Here is a 23,990-nt window from a genome sequence, read left to right on the forward strand (position 1 = left end):
TTCCAGGTGCCTAAGTCTCCTTTCTAGAAGTTGCAGAAGCTTTTCGCTGTATACTTAGGGATTAAAGGGAACCTGAAAGGAGATGCATGCTGCCCAAACCACACTGACTGTGTGATTTCAACCAGAGAAAAAAATACTTTAAAAGTTGAGCAGGGACCGAGCTGTACAGGAGACTAGTCCAAAGAGGCCGATCTCTGGCAGCTTCTTTCTGCCTGCTATCAATACCTGACATGTCTCTCCCTATACACGCATGCAGGGAGAGACCGACACGCATGCAGGGAGAGACCGGCACTCAATGGGAGGGAGTGGCGAGAAGCTCCTGAGGACCAGCATTTCTGACTAGCCTAGTGTGTGGTTTGGTCCCCATCTGGCTTTTACAGTATGTTGCAATGGAGTTTCAGAGTCTAACACACCTGGCTGAAAACGTACATCCAGTGCCTGGTACATGCTGCCTGTGGTTTAGGCGGCAGGTATCCACTGTCAGGTTCCCTTTAATCGCAAAGGGCTTCCTTTATTTTTCATGGCCACACTACATGAGATCCAAGCAGAAAGATGAGTGACAACAACCAAAATGGAAACTCTACTGAACGCCGTTTGTAGCTGTCATCCATTGTTATTAAAATATTAACAGTTTACAAGAGGAAACTTTAGGGACAGAACAGAGTTAGTGCAGTTTCACATTAGGTTCTGCCCTGCCCATGTGAGGCCTCATTCAGATGTCCATTTTTTGCACTGTGGCGCTGGGATTTTTTTATGCAAAAAAATAAATGTCCAAATTTCTCCTATCCATTTAACAGTAAAAATCAGACTTCACCAGGATATAGCATGTATGGTATCCATGTTCTATCCACCTTTTCTGCACATTCATAGACTTGAATGTGCAATTTTGATCCACTAATTGGATATGACAAGTCTCCCCTTCTTTTTTTTTTTTTTTGCAGATTCTCGATCCATAAAACAACAGACATTTGAACAGCCCACGGATAGAACATGTATGTGAATCACAGACGTCTGAATGAGGGCTTGGTGATTGATCTTGTTCTCAATACATCCTTCCTTAAATTACATATTTCACAATAGTTTGATAAAAGCGATTAATGAAGTCTTAACCAGCTATAATATGGTGATGAATACAGTCCTCCTCGATTAGTGTGACGTTTTCTGCTACTGGAGTGTTTGCATTTGAGCTGTACTATTCATAGCTAGACATTTTACTGTGCTTCGACTCTATCAAATCACCTGCATGAGCTAAGAGCATATGGTTGCAATTACTTTTGTGTAGCAATTGGTGGTTAAGCTACCTCTGTGGTTACGAATGGCATTTAATGCTTAAAATACACAGTATGAAAAATGCTACATTAGGAACATTTTCAATTCCCTCTTCTTATTTTTATTAATTCTAAATGGACAGATTTCTGCACCATTTCTTAGTGACGTTAATTTATGAGTGCTCCTGAAAGCATCTGGTTAATAAAGAACTTACGGATACAGCAATATAGTGGAATGAATGGCTCAACAGCTGCAGAACACTTACCATCATCCAAGTACAACTGATCCAATTCCTCAGGCTCACACTTGACGGTTACAGGAATAGGGGTCAAATTATGATTACTGTCCTCATACAACTCTGGCAGTGACAGAGGTTGAGTGGTTGGAGATTCATTTCTCTGAACCTTCTGCTGTTGGTGCTGCTGTTGGCCCATTACTGATGAGTGAGTTGGACTGCAGGGCTGCAAATAGGATGGCTCTTGGGTAATAGATGGAACTGGAGAAGAGGGACTGTTGGGATAGACTGTTTGTTGAAAACCAAGGGGACAGCTACTGCTCTGATGGAGACTCACCTGCGGCTGCAGCATGATGTGGGATGACTGTTCGGGTGAACTTGGGTGCACAACTATGGACCGTGGCACTTCCTGTATGGTGGGAACCCCTCCAGTGGGATGCTGAAGTCCTAGCTGAGAGTGACCAGGATTCGAGATGCATTTGTTGTATGCAGAAGTTGAAAGGTCGTGGAGTTTGGAGCTTGAGTTTGGAGACGATGACATCACAGTGTTTCTTTGCTGACAGGAGGTGAAGCCAGACACAAGGCACAAACCAGGATCAGAGGGCATCAAAATCTGTTGGCTGTAGTATGGCTTGGAGAGTTGAGTTAATCCTTGGTTCATTGGGCCACAGGTTTGAGCTGACTCATAGTCATCACTGGGCTCTGTTTTTATAATTGGAACTGTTAGGAGAGGAGAGAAAAAATTAAATAAACATGAGTTGCATTTTGGTAAGATCATGTTGGCTTGTGGCTAGGATACCCCTTGCAAAACAAACAACGTCTTGAATAAGACTCTGTGTGTCTTTTGCCTCGTTCTCCCACCCAATAAAAAAAAAACTATGAGTCATCAGCATAAGAAAGTCACAGCTGGTTCTAATATTCAAAAGAGCTATTTTCTTTGGAATCTCCTCCAGCTCTAATGTGCTATAAAAATCTATTTGCAAATAGCCATGTTGCTGAAGAAGCTTTGGACCCAAGGGCTCCATGGATTTGTATTAATCAAAGCAAAAATTTTTACTTGGATGTATTATTGCCGTTTCTGCTGCTACTGATGGATCACTTGATAAATGTCTGCGTGTTTGGTAAAACTGCCGTCAGACTAAACAGATTCAAATGAATCAAGGATAAAATATATACAAGTAAATGCAGTTGTGGTTTATGATGTCACCAGGAACTGAGATGATTATGCAAGGGTCCAGCAATTTTAACCATGTTTAGATGAACAGTTTTCAGACTACTGAAGGCTATAATATTATGCTTGGTACACAGTGTCATAAATTACTGGATTATGGGGCTGATTACAGTCTATTTATGAGAGTGCTAGTGTCTTGTATATTGTATATTACGAATCCCACGTCCTGGATCTAACCAATCCCCAGTAAGTAGCTCATCACTGATTAGTTACATTTCTGCTGATACTGGTGAAAGTAGGTACAGAAGTGATCAGTGACTGATTGCGCCCATCTCCAACCTGAGCACATGGCCAATATGTGGAGCAATGTCAATGATGTGTGGTCCAGAGAAGAGCTGGATGGAGGAGACGTTTGCACGCACTGTTAACGCTATGAACCAACACTACAGATCGACAATCCTAGGGCTGGCTGGACTTCAAGTCTTATATTGTGTCAAAGTTATGTATTTTCTAATTCAGATCGGCTTGTTCTTCCTTAGTTAAAACACAAACCTGGTGTGTGGGTTTTTATTAGTGACATATATATAGCTTGGCTGTCCATTTGATTAGGTTGAAGATGGTGGGTTGGAGCTAAGTTAAAGCAGTTATTTTTATGACAATATCATAATAAAATATCAAAAATGGATATTACCTTAAGTAGGAAGTGTCACAAAGTCAAAAGTGGTCATTTTTTGCTCTGGTTGTATGTCTGTAGCCCTTTCTTAACATATAAATCCACCAAAAGTTTTTCCGGATATTGTCATTTTTATACAGTACTAATTTACTAAAGGGCATGCTTATATGCTGTTCTGCATTGTTATCCAGTGAGTACTGCCCCCTTAGTAAAGACCTTCAAAATTAGCACTAAATAAAAAGTCCCAAATCTCACTGTATTAAGGATTTAAAAGAAACAAAATAAAATAAAAATAGTCATGGCAGCAGCAGAAATAAACTAAGAGCAAAAACTACCCACGTGTGAGCTGGTGACAGCTTCACTTTAAAGACAGAAGTCTTTCTTCAGTTACACACTCATCACATGAACAAACTAAATCTATGTCAGGCTGAGAAAGCTGAGGATATCAATTGTATCGGCTTCACTGTAGTTCACCTCAATCATATAACAGGCACTAATTAAAGGGAGTCTGTCAGATAGTTTATGGCTATAAAACTACTAGCACTGCCGTGCGGAGACTAAAGTTGGCCAAACATATGTGATAGCTATATGCCCAAACTTACTGTTCTGTTGGAGATAAGCCACTGCCAGATCTATTTATCAGTGGCTTTATCCACTTTAACCATTGAATTGAAAGTTCATGTGTATGGGGGAATTGAGAGAGAAAAAGCTGTTGGCCAATCCTGCCAACCCCAACAGTGAAGCTGTCAATCCAGACCAAGGGGCAAGAATTTACTAAGCATTTTGTTAGCTTGGGATCACCCTTGCAGCCCAGGGGCAGACATACAGTGGGTACAGAAAGTATTCAGACCCCTTTAAATTTTTCACTCTTTGTTTCATTGCAGTCATTTGGTAAATTCAAAAAAAGGTATTTTTTTCTCATTAATGTACACTCTGCACCCCATCTTGACTAAAAAAAAGCAAAAATGTACCGTAGTAATTTTTGCAAATTTATTAAAAAAGAAAAACTGAAATATCACATGGTCATAAATATTCAGACCCTTTGCTCAGTATTGAGTAGAAGCACCCTTTTGAGCTAGTACAGCCATGAGTCTTCCTGGGAATGATGCAACAAGTTTTTCACACCTGGATTTGGGGATCCTCTGCCATTCTTCCTTGCAGATCCTCTCCAGTTCCGTCAGGTTAGATGGTGAACATTGGTAGACAGCTATTTTCAGGTCTCTCCAGAGATGCTCAATTGGGTTTATGTCAGGGCTCTGGCAGGGCCAGTCATGAATTGTCACAGAATTGTTCTGAAGCCACTCCTTTGATATTTTAACTGTGTGCTTAGGGTCATTGTCTTGTTGGAAGGTGAACCTTCAGCCAAGTCTGAGGTGCAGAACACTCTGGAAGAGGTTTTCATCCAGGATATCTCTGTACTTGTCCGCATTCATTTTCCCCTCAATGACAGCCAGTCGTCCTGTCCCTGCAGCTGAAAAACACCCCCATAGCATAATGCTGCCACCACCATGTTTCACTGTTGGGATTGTATTGGGCAGGTGATGAGCAGTGACAGGTTTTCTCCATACATAGCGCTTTGAATTATCACCAAAAAGGTCTATCTTCATCTCATCAGACCAGACAATCTTATTTCTCATAGTCTGGGAGTCCTTCATGTGTTTTTTTAGCAAACTCTATGCGGGCTTTCATATGTATTGCACTGAGGAGAGGCTTCTGTTGGACCACTGTGCCATAAAGGCTGGTGCAGTGGTAGGTGACTTTGTGGAACTTTCTCCCATCTCCCTACTGCATCACTGGAGCTCAGCCACAGTGACCTTGGAGTTCTTCTTTCCCTCTCTCACCAAGGCTCTTCTCCCACAATTGCTCAGTTTGGCTGGACGGCCAGGTCTAGAAAGACTTCTGGTGGTTTCAAACTTCTTTTATTTATGGATTATGGAACCCACTGTGCTCCTAGGAACCATGAGTACTGCAGAAATTCTGTTGTAACCTTGGCCAGATCTGTGCCTTGCCACAATTCTGTCTATAAGCTCCTTGGCCAGTGTATTTGACCTTATGATTCTCATTTGGTCTGACATGCACTGTGAGCTGTGAGGTCTTATATAGACAGCTGTGTGCCTTTCCAAATCAAGTCCTATCAGTTTAATTAAACACAGCTGGACTCCAATGAAGGAGTAGGCCCATCTCAAGGAGGATCACAAGGAAGTGGACAGCATGTGACTTAAATATGAGTGTCAGAGCAAAGGGTCTGAATACTTATGACCATGTGATATTTTAGTTTTTCTTTTTTATTAAATTTGCAAAAATGTCTACATTTATATTTTTTCAGTCAAGATGGGGTGCAGAGTGTACATTAATGAGAGAAAAATGAACTTTTTTGAATTTACCAAATGGCTGCAATGAAACAAAGAGTGAAAAATTGAAAGGGGTCTGAATACTTTCCGTACCCACTGTATTATTGATGCAGCCTGTGTGGCTTCACAGGAGTTCAAGAGAAAAGGGGGCCCACTTCCACTTCCAAAGCAGATGCATTATGATGAGCTATTGGAGCCCATATATTGTTCTTGCACAGGGGCCCTTTTCTGTCTGCGTCCGCCTGTGTTGCAAACTCATGTCTGTTTGCAGTCACAAAGAAAGCTTGCACGTGAGCATAAAGAGGGATGTCTGGCCTTAGGGTACAGGGCTGCAGTCACTCTGTGTGACTGCAGACTCGTGAATCCTCACGATTCACGAGTCTACATATATGCGGTCACGTGACAACTAGACGTGTGTGGCCTAGTATATTGAGTGAGGCCGGATATGTCTAGCTGGAATGTGACTAGAAGTATGCAAATCACATGCCTACGGTCACATGACTTCCATTCCAGCACCATAGAATCCTGACAGTATGCAGCGCACGTGCTGTAAGGATTCACAAGTCTGCAGTCACAAGGAATGTCCTAAGGCCGGACAAACCTTTTAATTTCCATACCCAGGACTGGTTTTGGTTTAATAGCTATAACGCAGTTGACAGATTTTCTTTGACAAAAAAAAAAGTAAATGAAAGGTTCTACAAACCCATGAAATCTATGGAAAGCGCAAACAATGAAGTCTCACACAGAATGTAATTCCTTTCATTTCACTCCCAACCATTAAAAAAATTAGTCACAAACAAAATAATTCACACCCTATAACTGTATTAAACATGCTAAGTTGTACGCCTTATTTTTGTGCATTAAAACAATAATGAGAAGCTGGCAGTAAGTTTTGCAATAAAATGCAAGGAATATTTAATTCTAGAACACATTTTTTTCCTTGTCTTTGGCAAGTTATCCAAGAAAGTTAAGAAGTCCCAAGACTGGAGTGGAATCTACAAGCCGCCTTGGACTCCGTACAGCAACTCTCACTTATTTCACAGCCTGTTTGCCTTTCACTGCCCTGGCATAACACACAAAATAAAATACGCCTGCCACAATCATTAGAATTTCAATAGGTTCTTCATATTACGGCTGTTGTCTTCTGGGATTGTTCACTGCTTAGTCCACTATCATTTTTGTGCCACAAGTCACAATGTCACTGGTTAGGCTGGAAATAAAATTCCCCCAGAAACGTTACCTAAATTGTCCTGAACCTATTAAAAGAAGCATTTTTGACTGTGCTTTGGCCCCATAACAGAATCAAACTAATCAACTCCTAGGACTGAAGATCAAATGCTGATCACCACACATATGCAACTTCCTTTGACATTAATCTCAGACAATCACCACAGCATTTATCTGTTCGGTTGATATTTCGTAAGTTAAAATAGTAAATCAAAAACTAACACAACTGTGGAGATGCAAAAAACAGTTGAAAAGTGTAAAAAAATAAAAAAAGATGAGTGAGGGGACCAGCTCTGAGTGTGGACGTCAGGAGTAGTTACATTTATGCCCTCAGTGTTTCCACAGCTCTGTAATTACAAGCCTGCAATATATGTTACAGGAAGGTCAGACTAATGAGAAATGTCAGAGTTCTGAGGCCGCGTTGACTGAGATTGTACTCAACTTTCCTCGTTAAAAGAAAGACATTTCTGCTGTGACCCCCTTATGTCACACATTAACATGTCTGTGTCGTCAGTCAATCACTTCAATGTAAATGTAAACCATTCTTTCTACCTTCTGCACGATTAGAATACAGACACGGTATATGGTTACCGGTTATTATAATCAGCTGGCGTTCAATGGCCAAATGATCCTTGGTTGTGTCTATACAGAATGGACTCAGCTTGGTAGTGTCCATGCGACATGTATTGAAACGAGAAGGATTTTAGAGATAGGGTGACTTTTTAAAAAAAATGAATAGTAGTTATTTGGAATAAATGGATTGGTTCAAATGTTTGTGTCATTTTCAGAGGTAGGGGCATAACCGATAGCTACGGTGTTAACTATCACAGCTGTGGCTCCTCTCTGTCCCAGGTGTCCTTTCTGGGTCTTCCCAAGATCTGCATTCAGTGTTCCACTTTCTATGTTGCCTCTTTATAGAGTTGTGTCATATTAACTACAAGGTGCTTTGTCTGTGTAATTAAACTCATGGGTGAAGGGTTTCAACGTCCTCCAACTTAAATAAATTGCTTCTTTCCTCTTCTATCAGCAGGTTTTTCTACTACAATCTAGTATCATCTTAGCAAAGTCACTGTAATGTAGAGTAAATGCATAACTTTGTTATAGGAAGGTGATTTCACAGATTTTAGAAATCCGTTGATGGATTTTATGCTAAAGAACCGCAAGTGCAGCTGGGTTGGCAATGCACTTACAGCTCTCCTGCCTCTCTCCCTCATTCCAGCCACCACCAGCCTCCAGTCACTGATTGACAGATCACTTTTGTCTGAATGAGCTACCTCCCCTCCCAAGACCTTATGCACATGCTGGGGCGGTGCATTCACAGTAAGGTCCTGATGACGTTGATGGAACAGGACTATCAATCTCTGCATGGGCAACCTCGGGGAAGGATGGTGCAATGAAATTCCAAACCTCTGGCATTAACATCAGTATAAAAACCACGCACTGGTAGCTTCATGGCATGGATTTCCATAGCTGAGAAGCTTCATACAAGCCTTACATCACCAAGTACAATGCAAAGCTTCAGATAGACTAGTGTACACCACTGGATTTTGGAGCAGTGGAAAGATCTATGGAGTGACAAATTATCCTTTTCTTTATGACAGTCTATTAGATAAATTTGGAATTGGTGCAGTGGTTAGCACTGTTACTTTGCAAGAGTGGGGTTATAGGTTCAAATCCCATCAAGGACAAAATCTGAAAGAAGTTTGTATGTTCTCAACGTGTATGTGTGGGTTTCCTCCCTCACTCTAAAGACATACTCATAGGGAATTAAGATATTAAGCTCCATTTAGGACAGTGATATTAGAAATATATAGAGAAAACATTACCTGACTGGGCCAATTGTGTATATGGGCTCGTTTTTCAGTGTTTGGCCTAGGTGCCGTAGTTTCAGTGAAGAGAAATCTTCATGCTTTCACACACCAAGACATTTTGGACAATTGTATGCTTGGAAAGAAGAAATATAAGCCAGCTCACCCGTGATGCATAAACCAAACTCTTTTTTACGGATTCAGTGAAGCTGGACATTTTCTTCTTGTTTTGGACAATTGTATGCTTCCAACTTTGTGGGAACATTTTGAGGAAGGCCCTTTTTTGCTCCAGCATGACAGTGCCCCAGTGCACAAAGCAAAGTCCATAAAGTCATGGTTGGGTGAGTTTGGTGTAGAAAACAACTTGATGGGTCCATGCAGAGCCCTGATCTCAGCCCCATTGAGTACATTTAGGATGAACTAGAATGGAAATTGGGGACCAGGTCATCCAATCCAACATTAGTGTTTGACCTCCCAAATGCTCCTCTGGAGGAAAGGGCAATCATTCCCTCAGATAGGCTCTATAAATATCATAGAAAGCCATACAGAAGAATGGTAGCTGGTTTAGCTACCAATTTATGAACCAACTTCATATTAATGCCTAGAATTGATTTAGAATGGGTTGCATAAACACTTCTGTAAATGTAATGCGTAGTGTCCCTACACTTTAGTCTATATAGTGTGCATATATACTTATATACATTGTATGATTCTTAACATACAGTTTTTGTTACAACAAATTAACTTAATTTCCAGTGAAAATTTAGTAATTACTAGATTGTAAGCATATGCCTCAATTAACTGAAAAACTACAGACAAAATCACAAGTGGAAGCTATTCCAAGACCTGTAAATAACAAGTAAATAAATGTAAGCAAAAGGGATATTGTTATAGCTGCACAATATAGTTTGTGTATTCACAAATTAGCAGAACTCCATTATAAACCATCAGAGCCTAACCACATCCACTCACAGTAACATGGTTAGCTAAGTAATGTAGTCAATCAGTTAGCCTAATGTGAAGTATGCCATGGGGCAAAATGGTGTTCAATCATTTCTGTAAGGGAAGAAGTAGATCTAGACTTTGTCACAAGGCAGAATACCCACAATATTGCTATCAGATATTACCTACAAAAGTATCAGTTTTTCTCCGCTGGTGTCCAATTCACTCTTCAGGTTATGGCTTACTACATAAAGGTTCCATATTGTATTATCTCATTTCCTTGCTTCTTATGTAAAATTTTAAAAGAAAGACTTGTGTTTTATGTAAATACCTGTCTTCATTCTACATCTGACCTAAAACAGACTTTCACACAGGTATTTTTCATAAACTCCATAATATTTACCTATAGGCATCCATGCGGTTTAGGCTCTGGCTGGCAACAGGAGCTCGTAGTCACTACTAATCGTAATGATATAAAGAAGGCGCAAAAACGTTTAAGACCTTCTGAACTGACCTCTTTTGTGCTTTTAGGGAGGGGCAATTTTTTTTTCTGGGAGCCATAATTTTGACAATTTTCCATTGACAGAGCAGTGTGATTGCCTTTTTTGGCATGGCAATATGTTTTTTTCACTGGTACCGTTATGTAGACTTTACAACTTTGTGTTAATTTTTTATTACTGTTTTTTTTAATGAACAAGATAACATCCATTATGGGCTATAAAAATATAAATATATATATACAGTGGGGCAAAAAAGTATTTAGTCAGTCAGCAATAGTGCAAGTTCCACCACTTAAAAAGATGAGAGGCGTCTGTAATTTACATCATATGTAGACCTCAACTATGGGAGACAAACTGAGAAAAAAAAATCCAGAAAATCACATTGTCTGTTTTTTTAACATTTTATTTGCATATTATGGTGGAAAATAAGTATTTGGTCAGAAACAAACAATCAAGATTTCTGGCTCTCACAGACCTGTAACTTCTTCTTTAAGAGTCTCCTCTTTCCTCCACTCATTACCTGTAGTAATGGCACCTGTTTAAACTTGTTATCAGTATAAAAAAGACACCTGTGCACACCCTCAAACAGTCTGACTCCAAACTCCACTATGGTGAAGACCAAAGAGCTGTCAAAGGACACCAGAAACAAAATTGTAGCCCTGCACCAGGCTGGGAAGACTAAATCTGCAATAGCCAACCAGCTTGGAGTGAAGAAATCAACAGTGGGAGCAATAATTAGAAAATGGAAGACATACAAGACCACTGATAATCTCCCTTGATCTGGGGCTCCACGCAAAATCCCACCCCGTGGGGTCAGAATGATCACAAGAACGGTGAGCAAAAATCCCAGAACCACGCGGGGGGACCTAGTGAATGAACTGCAGAGAGCTGGGACCAATGTAACAAGGCCTACCATAAGTAACACACTACGCCACCATGCACTCAGATCCTGCAGTGCCAGACGTGTCCCACTGCTTAAGTCAGTACATGTCCGGGCCCGTCTGAAGTTTGCTAGAGAGCATTTGGATGATCCAGAGGAGTTTGGGGAGAATGTCCTATGGTCTGATGAAACCAAACTGGAACTGTTTGGTAGAAACACAACTTGTCGTGTTTGGAGGAAATAGAATACTAAGTTGCATCCATCAAACACCATACCTACTGTAAAGCATGGTGGTGGAAACATCATGCTTTGGGGCTGTTTCTCTGCAAAGGGGCCATGACGACTGATCCGGGTACATGAAAGAATGAATGGGGCCATGTATCGTGAGATTTTGAGTGCAAACCTCCTTCCATCAGCAAGGGCATTGAAGATGAAACGTGGCTGGGTCTTTCAACATGACAATGATCCAAAGCACACCGCCAGGGCAATGAAGGAGTGGCTTCGTAAGAAGCATTTCAAGGTCCTGGAGTGGCCTAGCCAGTCTCCAGATCTCAACCCTATAGAAAACCTTTGGAGGGAGTTGAAAGTCCGTGTTGCCAAGCGAAAAGCCAAAAACATCACTGCTCTAGAGGAGATCTGCATGGAGGAATGGGCCAACATACCAACAACAGTGTGTGGCAACCTTGTGAAGACTTACAGAAAACGTTTGACCTCTGTCATTGCCAACAAAGGATATATTACAAAGTATTGAGATGAAATTTTGTTTCTGACCAAATACTTATTTTCCACCATAATATGCAAATAAAATGTTAAAAAAACAGACAATGTGATTTTCTGGATTTTTTTTTCTCAGTTTGTCTCCCATAGTTGAGGTCTACCTATGATGTACATTACAGACGCCTCTCATCTTTTTAAGTGGTGGAACTTGCACTATTGCTGACTGACTAAATACTTTTTTGCCCCACTGTATATATGTTTTTTTTAAAAACACAATTCACCACTAGGTAGAATTGACATGTAATCTCTATTTTGCTGGTCAATATTATTACAATACCAAATTTATATATTTTTTAATGTTTTACACACAAAAAAATACTGTTTTGGTTGCTATATTTCGCGAACCATACATTTTTATTTTTTCTGCAAATGGAGCTATGTTAGGGCTGTAATTTTTCCTGGTGGCATATTTGGGTGCATACAACTTTTTGTCACCTTTAATTCTTTTTTTTTCTACTAAAAATGAATAAAGACATTAAGTCTGGAAATGGTTTTAATTTCTATTTTTACAGTATTCATCATGCAGTATAAGCAAGGGTTTACCTTTATTCTGCAGTTCGAAATGATAACAGTGTTATGTAATATATATTTTTACACATATCGGTAATATAGATATTTACATATTCTGACAACTGTAATGTTTTACTATTATTATTTATTTATTATGCTTTTCTTATATAGCGCTATCATATTCTTCAGCGCTTTACATATATTATCATCACTGTCCCCATTGGGGTTCACAATCTAAATTCCCTATCAGTATGTCTTTGGAGTGTTAGAGGAAACCGGAGAACCCGGAGGAAACCCACGCAAACACGGGGAGAACATACAAACTCCTTGCAGATGTTGTCCTTAGTGGGATTTGAACCCAGGAGCCCAGCGCTGGAAGGCTGCAGTGATAACCACCGTGCGTTTTAATTTTTTTGTTTACAGTGCTGTACTTTTTACCAGTACTATTCTGTGGTGCATGTGACCTTTGGATCACTTTTAGTTTAGATTTTTTGATGCAAGATGAATAAAAAGATCAATTCTACCATTGTTTTTCCAAATTATTTTGTTTCTTGCAGCTTTCACTCATTTAACTGAGATAAATAAAGAAATAGTTTTTTTTATTATGTGTCATCATTACTAACACAATGATATCAAATATGTGTGACTTATTTAGGGCTTTTGTTTTATTTTCCCATGAAATTTGGGTGTTTGTTTATTTTTTCAGTCTCAAAAGGAGACTTGAACAAGCGATCTTTTGTCGGCTTAGATAATACATTGCACCACTTGTGTCTGACTGACAGGTATCCTATTAGACCCTGTTCTGGCGGGATCTAGTAGATTGTGGTATATGGCAGAATCAGAGGCTATTATTAAGCCTCTGACTGCTGCAATAATCCTTAAGATTCCCATGATTTCCCTCTCTCAAGCACCTTACACACGCGGTCAACGGTCACCATGAAATATAAGGAGTTAGCAGGCCGCGATCCTCGCCATTGCAGTCGAAGTACAACTGTATTTAACAGTCGACTCAGGCTGCAGATGGTACGGTCACGGCTCCCGTGCCTGCTGTATCCAAGTGCCATACATGTATGGCGTTGTGCGGTAAATAACATTTCACCATGATATACATGTACATTATGGTAATAACCCTTTAATAATATTAAATGACATCTGAGAAGTACAATATATCACATTGTACCTTTCCGCTTGCGCCTGCTTCAGTCCAGTGCAATCACAGACATGTGAGTTTATATGTATATGACCCTTTTGCATCCTTTTTTTAAGTGGATCACTTACACTACATGAAATAATATAGATTAACCACCTCAACCACATCTACATCCTGCTATAAGATTTCATATTTTTATCTAATTACAATTCAAAATGGAGACATCATGCTATTAGGTGCCCCAATTTCTGTCAGTTTTGATTAATACTATGTTCTCATAGAAGACCACATATTGATTAAAATGTAAGTCTACCCTAAGATCCACAGTTACCTAAACAGTTCAGTGGAAGTAAATTATCTAAAGCATGTTGGGATAAACAGCCTAAAAATGTATATATATATATTTAAAGACTTAGCTATTTAATAATAATAGTTATTATTCTAATGCTTTCATTGACTTATTTAAAAAATACGAGACATGCTGTCATTCATATATGATAGTATGCAATTGAGCCAACCTTAAAATGTAATAGGTACTGAAACTTAAAGAAGTGTCACCTCAGACAATAATATTTATCTACAGATGTTATTCTGCAGGTAAATAGTGTTACAATGATACTGGCCATCTTACCAAGTGTGGCTACTGGGAGAAAATGCAGCTACACTGCTAAAAAAAAAATAAAGGGAACACTAAAATCCCACATCCTAGATATCACTGAATGAAATATTCCAGTTGTAAATCTTTATTCATTACATAGAGGAATGTGTTGAGAACATTAAAACCTAAAAATGATCAACGTAAATCACAACTAATATCCCATGGAGGTCTGGAGTTGGAATAATGCTCAAAAGTGGAAAATGAAGTTACAGGCTGATCCAACTTCAGTGGAAATGCCTCAAGACAAGGAAATGATGCTCAGTAGTGTGTGTGGCCTCCACATGCCTGTATGATCTTCCTACAATGGCTGGGCATGCTCCTGATGAGGCGGCAGATGGTCTCCTGAGGGATCTCCTCCCAGACCTGGACTAAAGCATCCGCCAACTCCTGGACAGTCTGTGGTGCAACATGACATTGGTGGATGGTGCGAGACATGATGTCCCAGATGTGTTCAATCGGATTCAGGTCTGGAGAACGGGCGGGCCAGTCCATATCTTCAATGCCTTCATCTTGCAGGAACTGCTGACACACTCCAGCCACATGAGGTCTGGCATTGTCCTGCATTAGGAGGAACCCAGGGCCAACCGCACCAGCATATGGCCTCACAAGGGGTCTGAGGATCTCATCTCGGTAACTAATGGCAGTCAGGCTACTTCTGGCGAGCACATGGAGGGCCGTGTGGCCCTCCAAAGAAATGCCACTCCACACTATTACTGACCCACTCCCAAACCGGTGATGCTGAAGGATGTAGCAGGCAGCATAACGCTCTCCATGGCATCTCCAGACTCTGTCATGTCTGTCACATGTGCTCAGTCTTAACCTGCTTTTATCTGTGAAGAACACAGAGCGCCAGTGGCGAATTTGCCAATCCTGGTGTTCTGTGGCAAATGCCAAGCATCCTGCGCGGTATTGGGCTGTGAGCACAACCCCCATCTGTGGACTTCAGGCACTCAGACCATCCTCATGGAGTCGGTTTCTAACCGTTTGTGCAGACACATGCACATTTGTGGCCTGCTGGAGGTCATTTTGCAGGGCTCCTCCTGTTCCTCCTTGCTCAAAGGCTGAGGTAGCGGTCCTGCTGCTGGGTTGTTGCCCTCCTACGCTTCCTCCACGTCTCCTAGTGTACTGGCCTGTCTCCTGGTAGCGCCTCCAGCCTCTGGACACTACGCTGACAGACACAGAAAACCTTCCTGCCACAGCTCGCATTGATGTGCCATCCTGGATGAGCTGCACTACCTGAGACACTTATGTGGGTTGTAGAGTCCATTTCATGCTACCACGAGTAAGAAAGCACAACAAACATTCAAAAGTGACCAAAACATCAGCCAGAAAGCATTGGTACTGAGATGTGGTTTATGGTCCCACCTGCATAACCACTCCTTTATTGAGTGTGTCTTGATAATTGCCAATAATTTCCATCTGTTGTCTATTCCATTTGCACAACAGCATGTGAAATTGATTGTCAAACAGTGTTGCTTCCTAAGTGGACAGTTTTATTTCACAGAAGTTTGATTTACTTGGAGTTACATTCTGTTGTTTAAGTGTTCCCTTATTATTTGAGCAGTGTATACAGTTAGGTCCATATATATTTGGACAGAGACAACATTTTTCTAATTTTGGTTATAGACATCACCACAATGAATTTTAAACAAAAGAAATCAGATGCAGTTGAAGTTCAGATTTTCAGCTTTCATTTGAGGGTATCCACATTAAAATTGGATGAATGGTTTAAGAGTTTCATCTCCTTAAAATGTGCCACTCTCTTTTTAAAGGGACCAAAAGTAATTGGGCAGATTCAAATAGTTTTAAATAAAATGTTCATTTCTAGTACTTGGTTGAAAACCCTTTGTTGGCAATGACTGCCTGAAGTCTTGAACTCATGGACATCACCAGACGCTGTGTTTCCTCCTTTTTGATGCTTTGCCAGGCCTTCACTGTGGTGGTTTTCAGTTGCTGTTTGTTTGTGGGCCTTTTTGTCTGAAGTTTAGTCTTTAACAAGTGAAATGCATGCTCAATTGGGTTGAGATCAGGTGACTGACTTGGCCATTCTAGAATATTCCACTTCTTTGCTTTCATGAACTCCTGAGTTGCTTTGGCTTTATGTTTTGGGTCATAGTCCATCTGTAGTATGAAACGACGACCAATCAGTTTGGCTGCATTTGGCTGGATCTGAGCACACAGTATGGCTCTGAATACCTCAGAATTCATTTGGCTGCTTCTGTCCTGTGTCACATCATCAATAAACCCTAGTGACCCAGTGCCACTGGCAGCCATGCATGCCCAAGTCATCACACTGCCTATGCCGTGTTTTACAGATAATGTGGCATGCTTTGGATCATGAGCTGTACCACGCCTTCGCCTTACTTTTCTCTTTCCATCATTCTGGTAGAGGCTGATCTTGGTTTCATCTGTCCAAAGAATGTTCTTCCAGAACTGTGCTGGCTTTTTTGATGTTTTTTTAGCAAAGTCCAGTCTAGCCTTTTTATTCTTGATGCGTATGAGTGGCTTGCACCGTGCAGTGAACCCTCTGTATTTACTTTCATGCAGTCTTCTCTTTATGGTAGATTTGGATATTGATACGCCTACCTCCTGGAGAGTGTTGTTCACTTGGTTGGCTGTTGTGAAGGGGTTTCTCTTCACCATGGAGATTATTCTGCGATCATCCAGCACTGTTGTCTTCCGTGGGCGCCCAGGTCTTTTTGTATTGATGAGTTCACCAGTGCTTTCTTTCGTTCTCAGGATGTACCAAACTGTAGATTTTGCCACTCCTAATATTGTAGCAATTTCTCGGATGTTTTTTTTTCTATTTTCGCTGCTTAAGGGTGGCTTGTTTCACCTGCATGGAGAGCTCCTTTGACCTCATGTTTACTTCACAGCAAAACCTTCCAAATGCAAGCACCACACCTCAAATCAACTCCAGGCCTTTTATCTGCTTAATTGAGAATGACATAACGAAGGGATTGCCCACACGTGTCCAGGAAATAGTCTTGGAGTCAATTGTCCAATTACTTTTGGTCCCTTTAAAAGCAGGGTGGCACATGTTAAGGAGCTGAAACTCCTAAACCCTTCATCCAATTTTAATGTGGATACTCTCAAATGAAAGCTGAAAGTCCGAACTTCAACTGCATCTGAATTGTTTTGTTTAAAATTCATTGTGGTAATGTCTATAACCAAAATTAGAAAAATGTTGTCTCTGTCCAAATATATATGGACCTAACTGTATTTTGCTCCAGTAGCTGCTGACTTTCAGTCATGGGGGCGTGCATGGAGTGGCTCCCAATTAAAGTGAGCTGTCAATGAACCTATAAGGGCTTTCTTACAGCCACCGCTTATAGTATAGTGAGCAGTGTTGTGAGCAATGACTATAGTCACTCTGTACACACCCCCATGACTGAAAGCCAGTGGCTCTAGTTAGGAAATAAGTTCATTTTCTCCAGGCATCTGCACTTTCTGTTAGGCAGCTGGTCAGCATTGCAATGCTATTTGGCTGTAGATTAACCCAATACCTGCAGGTAAATAGCGGTTCCCAAGATGATAGGTTTCCTTTAAATACAATTTCTAAAGTAAAAGAGCCATGGAAATATTTGTTCATTGGACAGTCAGTATTGTACAGTATGCAATGGATTTTCTACTGAAAAGTTTCACAGAGGTTTGTGTACTATGAGTGTGGGCAGCACTCATTGATTCTGAAAAATTGTGGGTATCCAAGATCTAAGAGACCATGGTCATGTCCTACTGACCTTTCATTGAAATAATTGTCAAAGACAACCCATTTCTCTATGACTGGTTATGGCATATAATATCTTAGAGAGAAGTCATCTACTTGGGACACCAAGGATTAGCCAGAACAAAGAACTGGTCTAAAATACTGGATAGCCACCATTTCATATTACATAGCCCCTGCTGCGAGTACTGGCTGACCACTGCTCTCCTGGCAACATTAGATGTTTGTTTTCATGACTCCGGAGGCTGAACTATAAAGGAGGGTGTCACAATCTCTTTAAGATTTATATTTAGAACTTCCATTTACCAAATAAAATATTGCATGCAACCTTAACTGAAAGTCTAAAGCCCCCAACCCGACCTGCAAGACAAGAAAAATAGCTTTTATTATACTCACCCATGGGGCAGTCCGGTCCGATGGGCGTCGCTGGTCTTTGGCCGGTGCCTCCCATCTCCTTACGATCCCCATCCTCCTGCTTGCTTTATGTGGATGATGCGTTCCTTCATCATCCACAGTCTCCTTGGCACAGCGCTCCTGCGCAGGTGTACTTCTCTGGCCTGTCGAAGCACTGCAAGTGGCGGGGGCTCTGTGACCTTTCCCAGCACCTGAGCACGGCAGCACTTTGCTCTGCCCTCAACAGGGCAGAGACCTGTGCACGAGCGCAGTGCTGAGGAGATGCATCATCCACACGAAGCAAGCAGGAGGGCAGCATCGCAAGAAGAAGGGAGGTGCCGGACCAAGAAGAGCGACACCCCTAGGATCAGACCGCCCTGCATATATATAGTATAGTATAGTATATATAGTATAGTATAATAAAAGTTATTTTACTTCTCTTGCAGGTCGGGTCGGAGGCAGATATACAGCATTATAAAAGGCTGTATATCAGCCCTGAAAGGTGATGGCCGTAACTCATATTGGCTAAACCTGGCAACAGGTTCACTTTAAGGCAGTGTTATATAATTCAGCTATCATTTTTGTAAGCATGATGGAAATTAGATAATTGACATAATAGGTTTCTATGGTGAACTGCTCTCATTTATTTAGCATATATATTTCTTCACTGGTCGAGATACTTTATGATTAAAAAAATCAACATAATATGGCCTCCTAGAGGTAATCAAGAAGACGACACAGGGTCCTATTGATTATTGAATTTACCATACTCCTTTTTTATTTAATTCTTGATTTTATTCTGTTTTTATTTGCAACAAATTATTTTTTTTACATTTATTCCTTAATTTTAGAGTAGGACTCACAAGGCAATCAGGACTCTTGAAACGAGTTTTTAGATTGTGCCAAAATATCAACCGATGCCTCATGCATTTTTTTATCTTTTGCAGGGAGTAGCTAAATCCTGTAGTGTTGGTGGGGAATACCGGGGTGTCTTTCTCGGGGAGCACTTAAGAGAGCGTTGGGCAGCTCACCTCACTTAATAGTATAGATGCCGCTAGCAAGCTGTAAGTCGGAATAGTGCACTACACGTATCTGTGTGACTGGTGCCATATACAAGCCTTATATGTGTGAATTTAGATTACTAGGCAATCATCCCTCTACTCCCATGAATGATACCTGTGAATGGTTGTTTTTTGCTCCTGTTCTGCCTCCACCTTTTACCACTGCATCCTGCATTAGTATTGTTACCAGGTATTGGTAGGTATGGCTGCTTTTTTCTGTGATGTCGTTTGGATTTGATGTCCTTTTCAGTAAATTGCTTTTAATTTTATATTTTGTGGCTTTTTAGAAAAAACACATTTTTGCACAAGTAATTTTATACTTTTTTTCTGGAAAGGTGAAACAATGTAAAAGACAAAAATAAAGAACTTTTTTTTTAAATGCACAAAATTCATGAGCCTCTTGACCCATTTTGAAGAAATTAGGACAAAAAATATTATTGAATATCACAAAACCAAAGAAGAAAAGTGATTCAAACCCCCAAAATGATGAAGTTAGCCCTGAAGCTCTTGTGTTTGCAGACAGGAAAACTTCAGTATTATGGCTAAGTAAATAAAATATGCCAAAGTTGCTTAGTGCCTTTTCATTTGTAAAACACATTAAACGGTATAAAGTTTAGTCACAGCAAACTGTTCGGCTGGGCCGGCCAACAAATGAGGGTGTGGGCCTGAAATGTCAAAGTATAAAGAACCTATTCAGACAGCTTCCCCCACTCAGAAGTCCAGGCTCCATATTTCGGGTAATGTAAAAGTTACTGAAGAAAGAAAACACATGTGAAAGTTACTTCAGTTCAGAAACAGAGCCAAACAAATGGCTGCAGGTGTTGCCTCTTTATTGAGACCAGCTTAAAACATTAATAGTTTTTAAGAAGTATTTCATCAGGTATTCCCGTGTATACCTTTATGGCTGTTTGTATAACACATTAAGCATCATGGGACTAAAATGTCAGCCTGTGTCGAAGGCTATTTGAAGAAATTGTGCTCATTAAATAAAGCTTATACGATAAATAGGTGCAAAAACCTTTTAGGCAGCTGGTGGTTTGTGTGAAACATTCACAGAAACATATGAAAGGGTGTCAGCCGTCTTCAAGGTTTCAAGGCCAAGGCCGGGATCACACATGCGAGAAACACGGCCGAGTCTCGCATGTTAATACCCGGCACTGCCGCCGACACTCAGGAGCGGAGCGTGCAGCCGCAAACAAATACATGCAGCTGCACGCTCCGCTCCCAAGTGCCGGCGGCAGTGACGATATTAACAGGCGAGAATCGTCCGTGTTTCTCGCATGTGTGATCCTGGCCTAATAATGAAAATGGCACTTTATAGCTTATAAATTGGAGTAGTTTAAAAAAATATGAAGCCCAATGGATGTAAGATTGTATGTTGTACACTCATTAAAGCCGGAATTAAAATGTAAGTATTCAGGATCCTTGTCAGAAGGATTGTATGGCACCCATAAAAATCTGGACACATACTACTGCACCTTTATACAGCTAACCATAGACTTGGATGAAATGTAGTCTGTGTTTTTTATTGTCAGTTATGAATTGGTCGAATTTGGCCCCTATTCTTCAAAATGTTGTGACTTTTGGCATTTCCACTGTAGTTTCAGACTGCTCTGTCAAGATGAGAAGAGCTAGAGATAAGTATAAGGGGAATAGAGAATGGCTAAAAGTGCTCATCAGATTTATCAAAAGTGGAAGAGTTCTTACACCATTACTGGTGAGGATGGTGCCCCATAATTAATTTGGACAAGAAGAAGAAATCCAGCCTGTTCACAGGTAAGTAATAAAAGTCCAGTATTTGTTGAAAAATCAATTCTTAAAAAACACGTTGACATGAGACACCATAGCCAAAGCCGAATGTCAACATGTTTTTTAAGAATGAATTTTTCAATAAATACAGGACTTTTATTACTTACCTGTGAACACGCTGGATCTCTTCTCCTTGTGCTGTCCTCCAGCCGGATCCCGGCCTCTTCCGTGCGTGTACAGAGGGACTTTGCTGCAGCAAGTGGTGAGTTGACTCTCCCTTCCCAGTCTCCCAATGTCTATCATAATTAATTTGATGCCTCTTATTCCTGCATGCCCCTCATTAAGACTGATATACAAATTAAGTCAAAGTTGCTAAATTTTTAACCAACTTGTAATTGCCCAGAACTGCTTCAAATTTGGTTGTTTTTATGCCGTTCCCAGCGTGGGTGGGATGGGGTGTAGCAAAGCCCATCAGATAAATTCTTCAAAAGTTATGCCACTCTAGTGGCATAACTTACCCCAAGGCTGAGAAGTCAGAGCAGATGGAGTGTGGCTACGGACACCCATCAAATTTATCAAAAGTGCTGGCGCTCTTTACTCCAGAAATGTTACTCCAGTCTCTAACTTGAGGCGTGTGCCTCTTAATGAATTTGGCACATCATTTTCCTAACCAACCATCATTAACACTGGCAGACAAAATACCAGTCTTAGTTAATCTGGCCATAGATGCCAAAAAATTATCTGCAATCTACTGTGTTAGCGTTTTAGCTATTATTTGATTCCAATGAGAGGGCGTAAATACAGGTTATTTTTCATTTAGCTTCTGGTCATCTCTGCACATTTTTTTAAATGAATCTTTGAGCATGGTCGTACCTTTATAATGCTAGAGGTTACTATCACACATCTCATCATTTTCTAATATAACCTCTTATTTCCATCACATATCCATAACTAGCCTAACATATTTCTGTACAGATGAGGATTTTTCTACACTGTTTTCAGTGTACTAAATACCACGGCTTGGTAGTTTCAATTTCCCTGCAAACATATTCACAATAATGCCTGCTGACTAATTACAGCCTGCACTGAAGTTAGCAATATGCGTCACTTGAAATGTCAAAAGAACATTGGTGTACAGAGGAACATTTGTGCCTCTTCTGCCTGAAAGAATGCAGATGATCTCCCGGTGACAGTCTCTAATTAGTAAAGTCTGGACTTTCAGTGTGATACATATCTTGAGTAATCCTTCTTTTGACTTTACATACAAAATGAGGCCATGTTCACATACCCTTATTAGAAGAAATTCTGTGCTGTTAATAACCATTTTGGTTGATGATATAGGTACCATTTCAGCAACCAGTACAACCCGGCTTCTAAACAAGAAAGTTGTGCCCTGTTTTATACACATTCACAGTGTCTACTAGTGGAGCGCATGCTAAAAAAAACCCATACTTTACTCTATACCACTTGTTACTACAATAGCACTTTGAAATGGGGAACAGTAAAGAAAAAGAAAGAGAAGTACCTGTCTATAAAATATTTTATCATGTTAAAATTTTTAGATCAGTACTTACATGCAAAAGAAGAACAAGAGACTCGTTATGTTCTTAAAGGGAACCTGTCAGCCAAAAACAACCCAGTATTTACCTGCAACCGTGGTGGAAATCTGCAGATAAATACAATTGTAAAGGGACTGTCAGAAGAGAATGACTGGTCAAACCTAGAACAGGCGGTCAGCGTCCCCTTGGCGAGGCCAATCATTTATGTGCACCTACCCACCCACTTGTTTACCATTTATCTCTGTCCTTTGACTCTATAAAGCCAGAGCTGTAAATCGGAGAAGAGATAGAGGGAAATCAGTACCGTAAGTGGGAAAATGCACTTAAATGTTTGGCCACGCAAAGGGTGCACCGAGTGTCTGTACTTGGTTTGAACAGTCATCTTGTGCAGATAGATTCCCTTTAAACATGTGCAACAGTCTAATTGGAAGTTACATTCTCCCTTGCTTATTTAAATAATTAAAAAAAATGGCATGGGGACCCCTCCTTTCTTGATAAACAGCCAAGATAAAGCTGACAGGTTGCAGCCCACAGCTGTCAGTTTCGCCATCCTGGTCATCAAAAATAGAGGGGGACCTGTTATGTTTGCTAATGACAGGTGTTATGAAGGCAATCCAGAAACACAGTGTGCTTAGCGATCAGAGCGCACACAGTGATCTGACAAATACCCAAAAATACAAGAACGAGCTCTGAGACGTGGAAACTCTGTAGACTGCACACCTGATCCTATCCTAAACACAACTAAAAGCGGCTGTGGATTGCGCCTAACAACTACCTAGGCAACTCGGCACAGCCTAAGAAACTAGCTAGCCTGAAGATAGAAAAATAGGCCTGACTTGCCCCAGAGAAATTCCCCAAAGGAAAAGGCAGCCCCCCACATATAATGACTGTGAGTAAGATGAAAAGACAAAACGTAGGGATGAAATAGATTCAGCAAAGTGGGGCCCGATATTCTAGGACAGAGCGAGGACAGTAAAGCGAACTTTGCAGTCTACAAAAAACCCTAAAGCAAAACCACGCAAAGGGGGCAAAAAAAACCCACCGTGCCGAACTAACGGCACGGCGGTACACCCTTTGCGTCTCAGAGCTTCCAGCAAAACAAAAGACAAGCTGGACAGAAAAAAAGCAACAAAAAAGCAAAAAGCACTTAGCTATACAGAGCAGCAGGTCACAGGAACAATCAGGAGAAGCTCAGATCCAACACTGAAACATTGACAAGGAGCAAGGATAGCAGCATCAGGCGGAGTTAAGTAATGAAGCAGTTAACGAGCTCACCAGAACACCTGAGGGAGGAAGCTCAGAAGCTGCAGTACCACTTGTGACCACAGGAGTGAATTCAGCCACAGAATTCAC

The 23,990-nt window shown here is 40.7% G+C and overlaps 1 protein-coding gene across 7 annotated transcripts in view; it reads right to left on the reverse strand.

The window, feature by feature from the left end:
* Nucleotides 1–23,990, reverse strand: part of NFATC1 (nuclear factor of activated T cells 1) — a 308,199-nt gene that overhangs the window by 92,653 nt on the left and 191,556 nt on the right. For 3 of the 7 annotated variants that reach the window (XM_069730931.1, XM_069730933.1, XM_069730930.1), the window contains one exon: nt 1,535–2,224. The exons of 1 other annotated variant lie outside the window; for it this stretch is intronic. In XM_069730931.1, the coding sequence (XP_069587032.1) occupies nt 1,535–2,224 (690 nt within the window). The remainder of the gene's footprint in view (nt 1–1,534; nt 2,225–23,990) is intronic. 3 more of the 7 variants (XM_069730935.1, XM_069730934.1, XM_069730932.1) reach the window with 2 other exon arrangements.

The sequence above is a fragment of the Ranitomeya imitator genome, chromosome 6 (assembly GCF_032444005.1).
Source record: "Ranitomeya imitator isolate aRanImi1 chromosome 6, aRanImi1.pri, whole genome shotgun sequence".
NCBI lineage: Eukaryota > Metazoa > Chordata > Amphibia > Anura > Dendrobatidae > Ranitomeya > Ranitomeya imitator.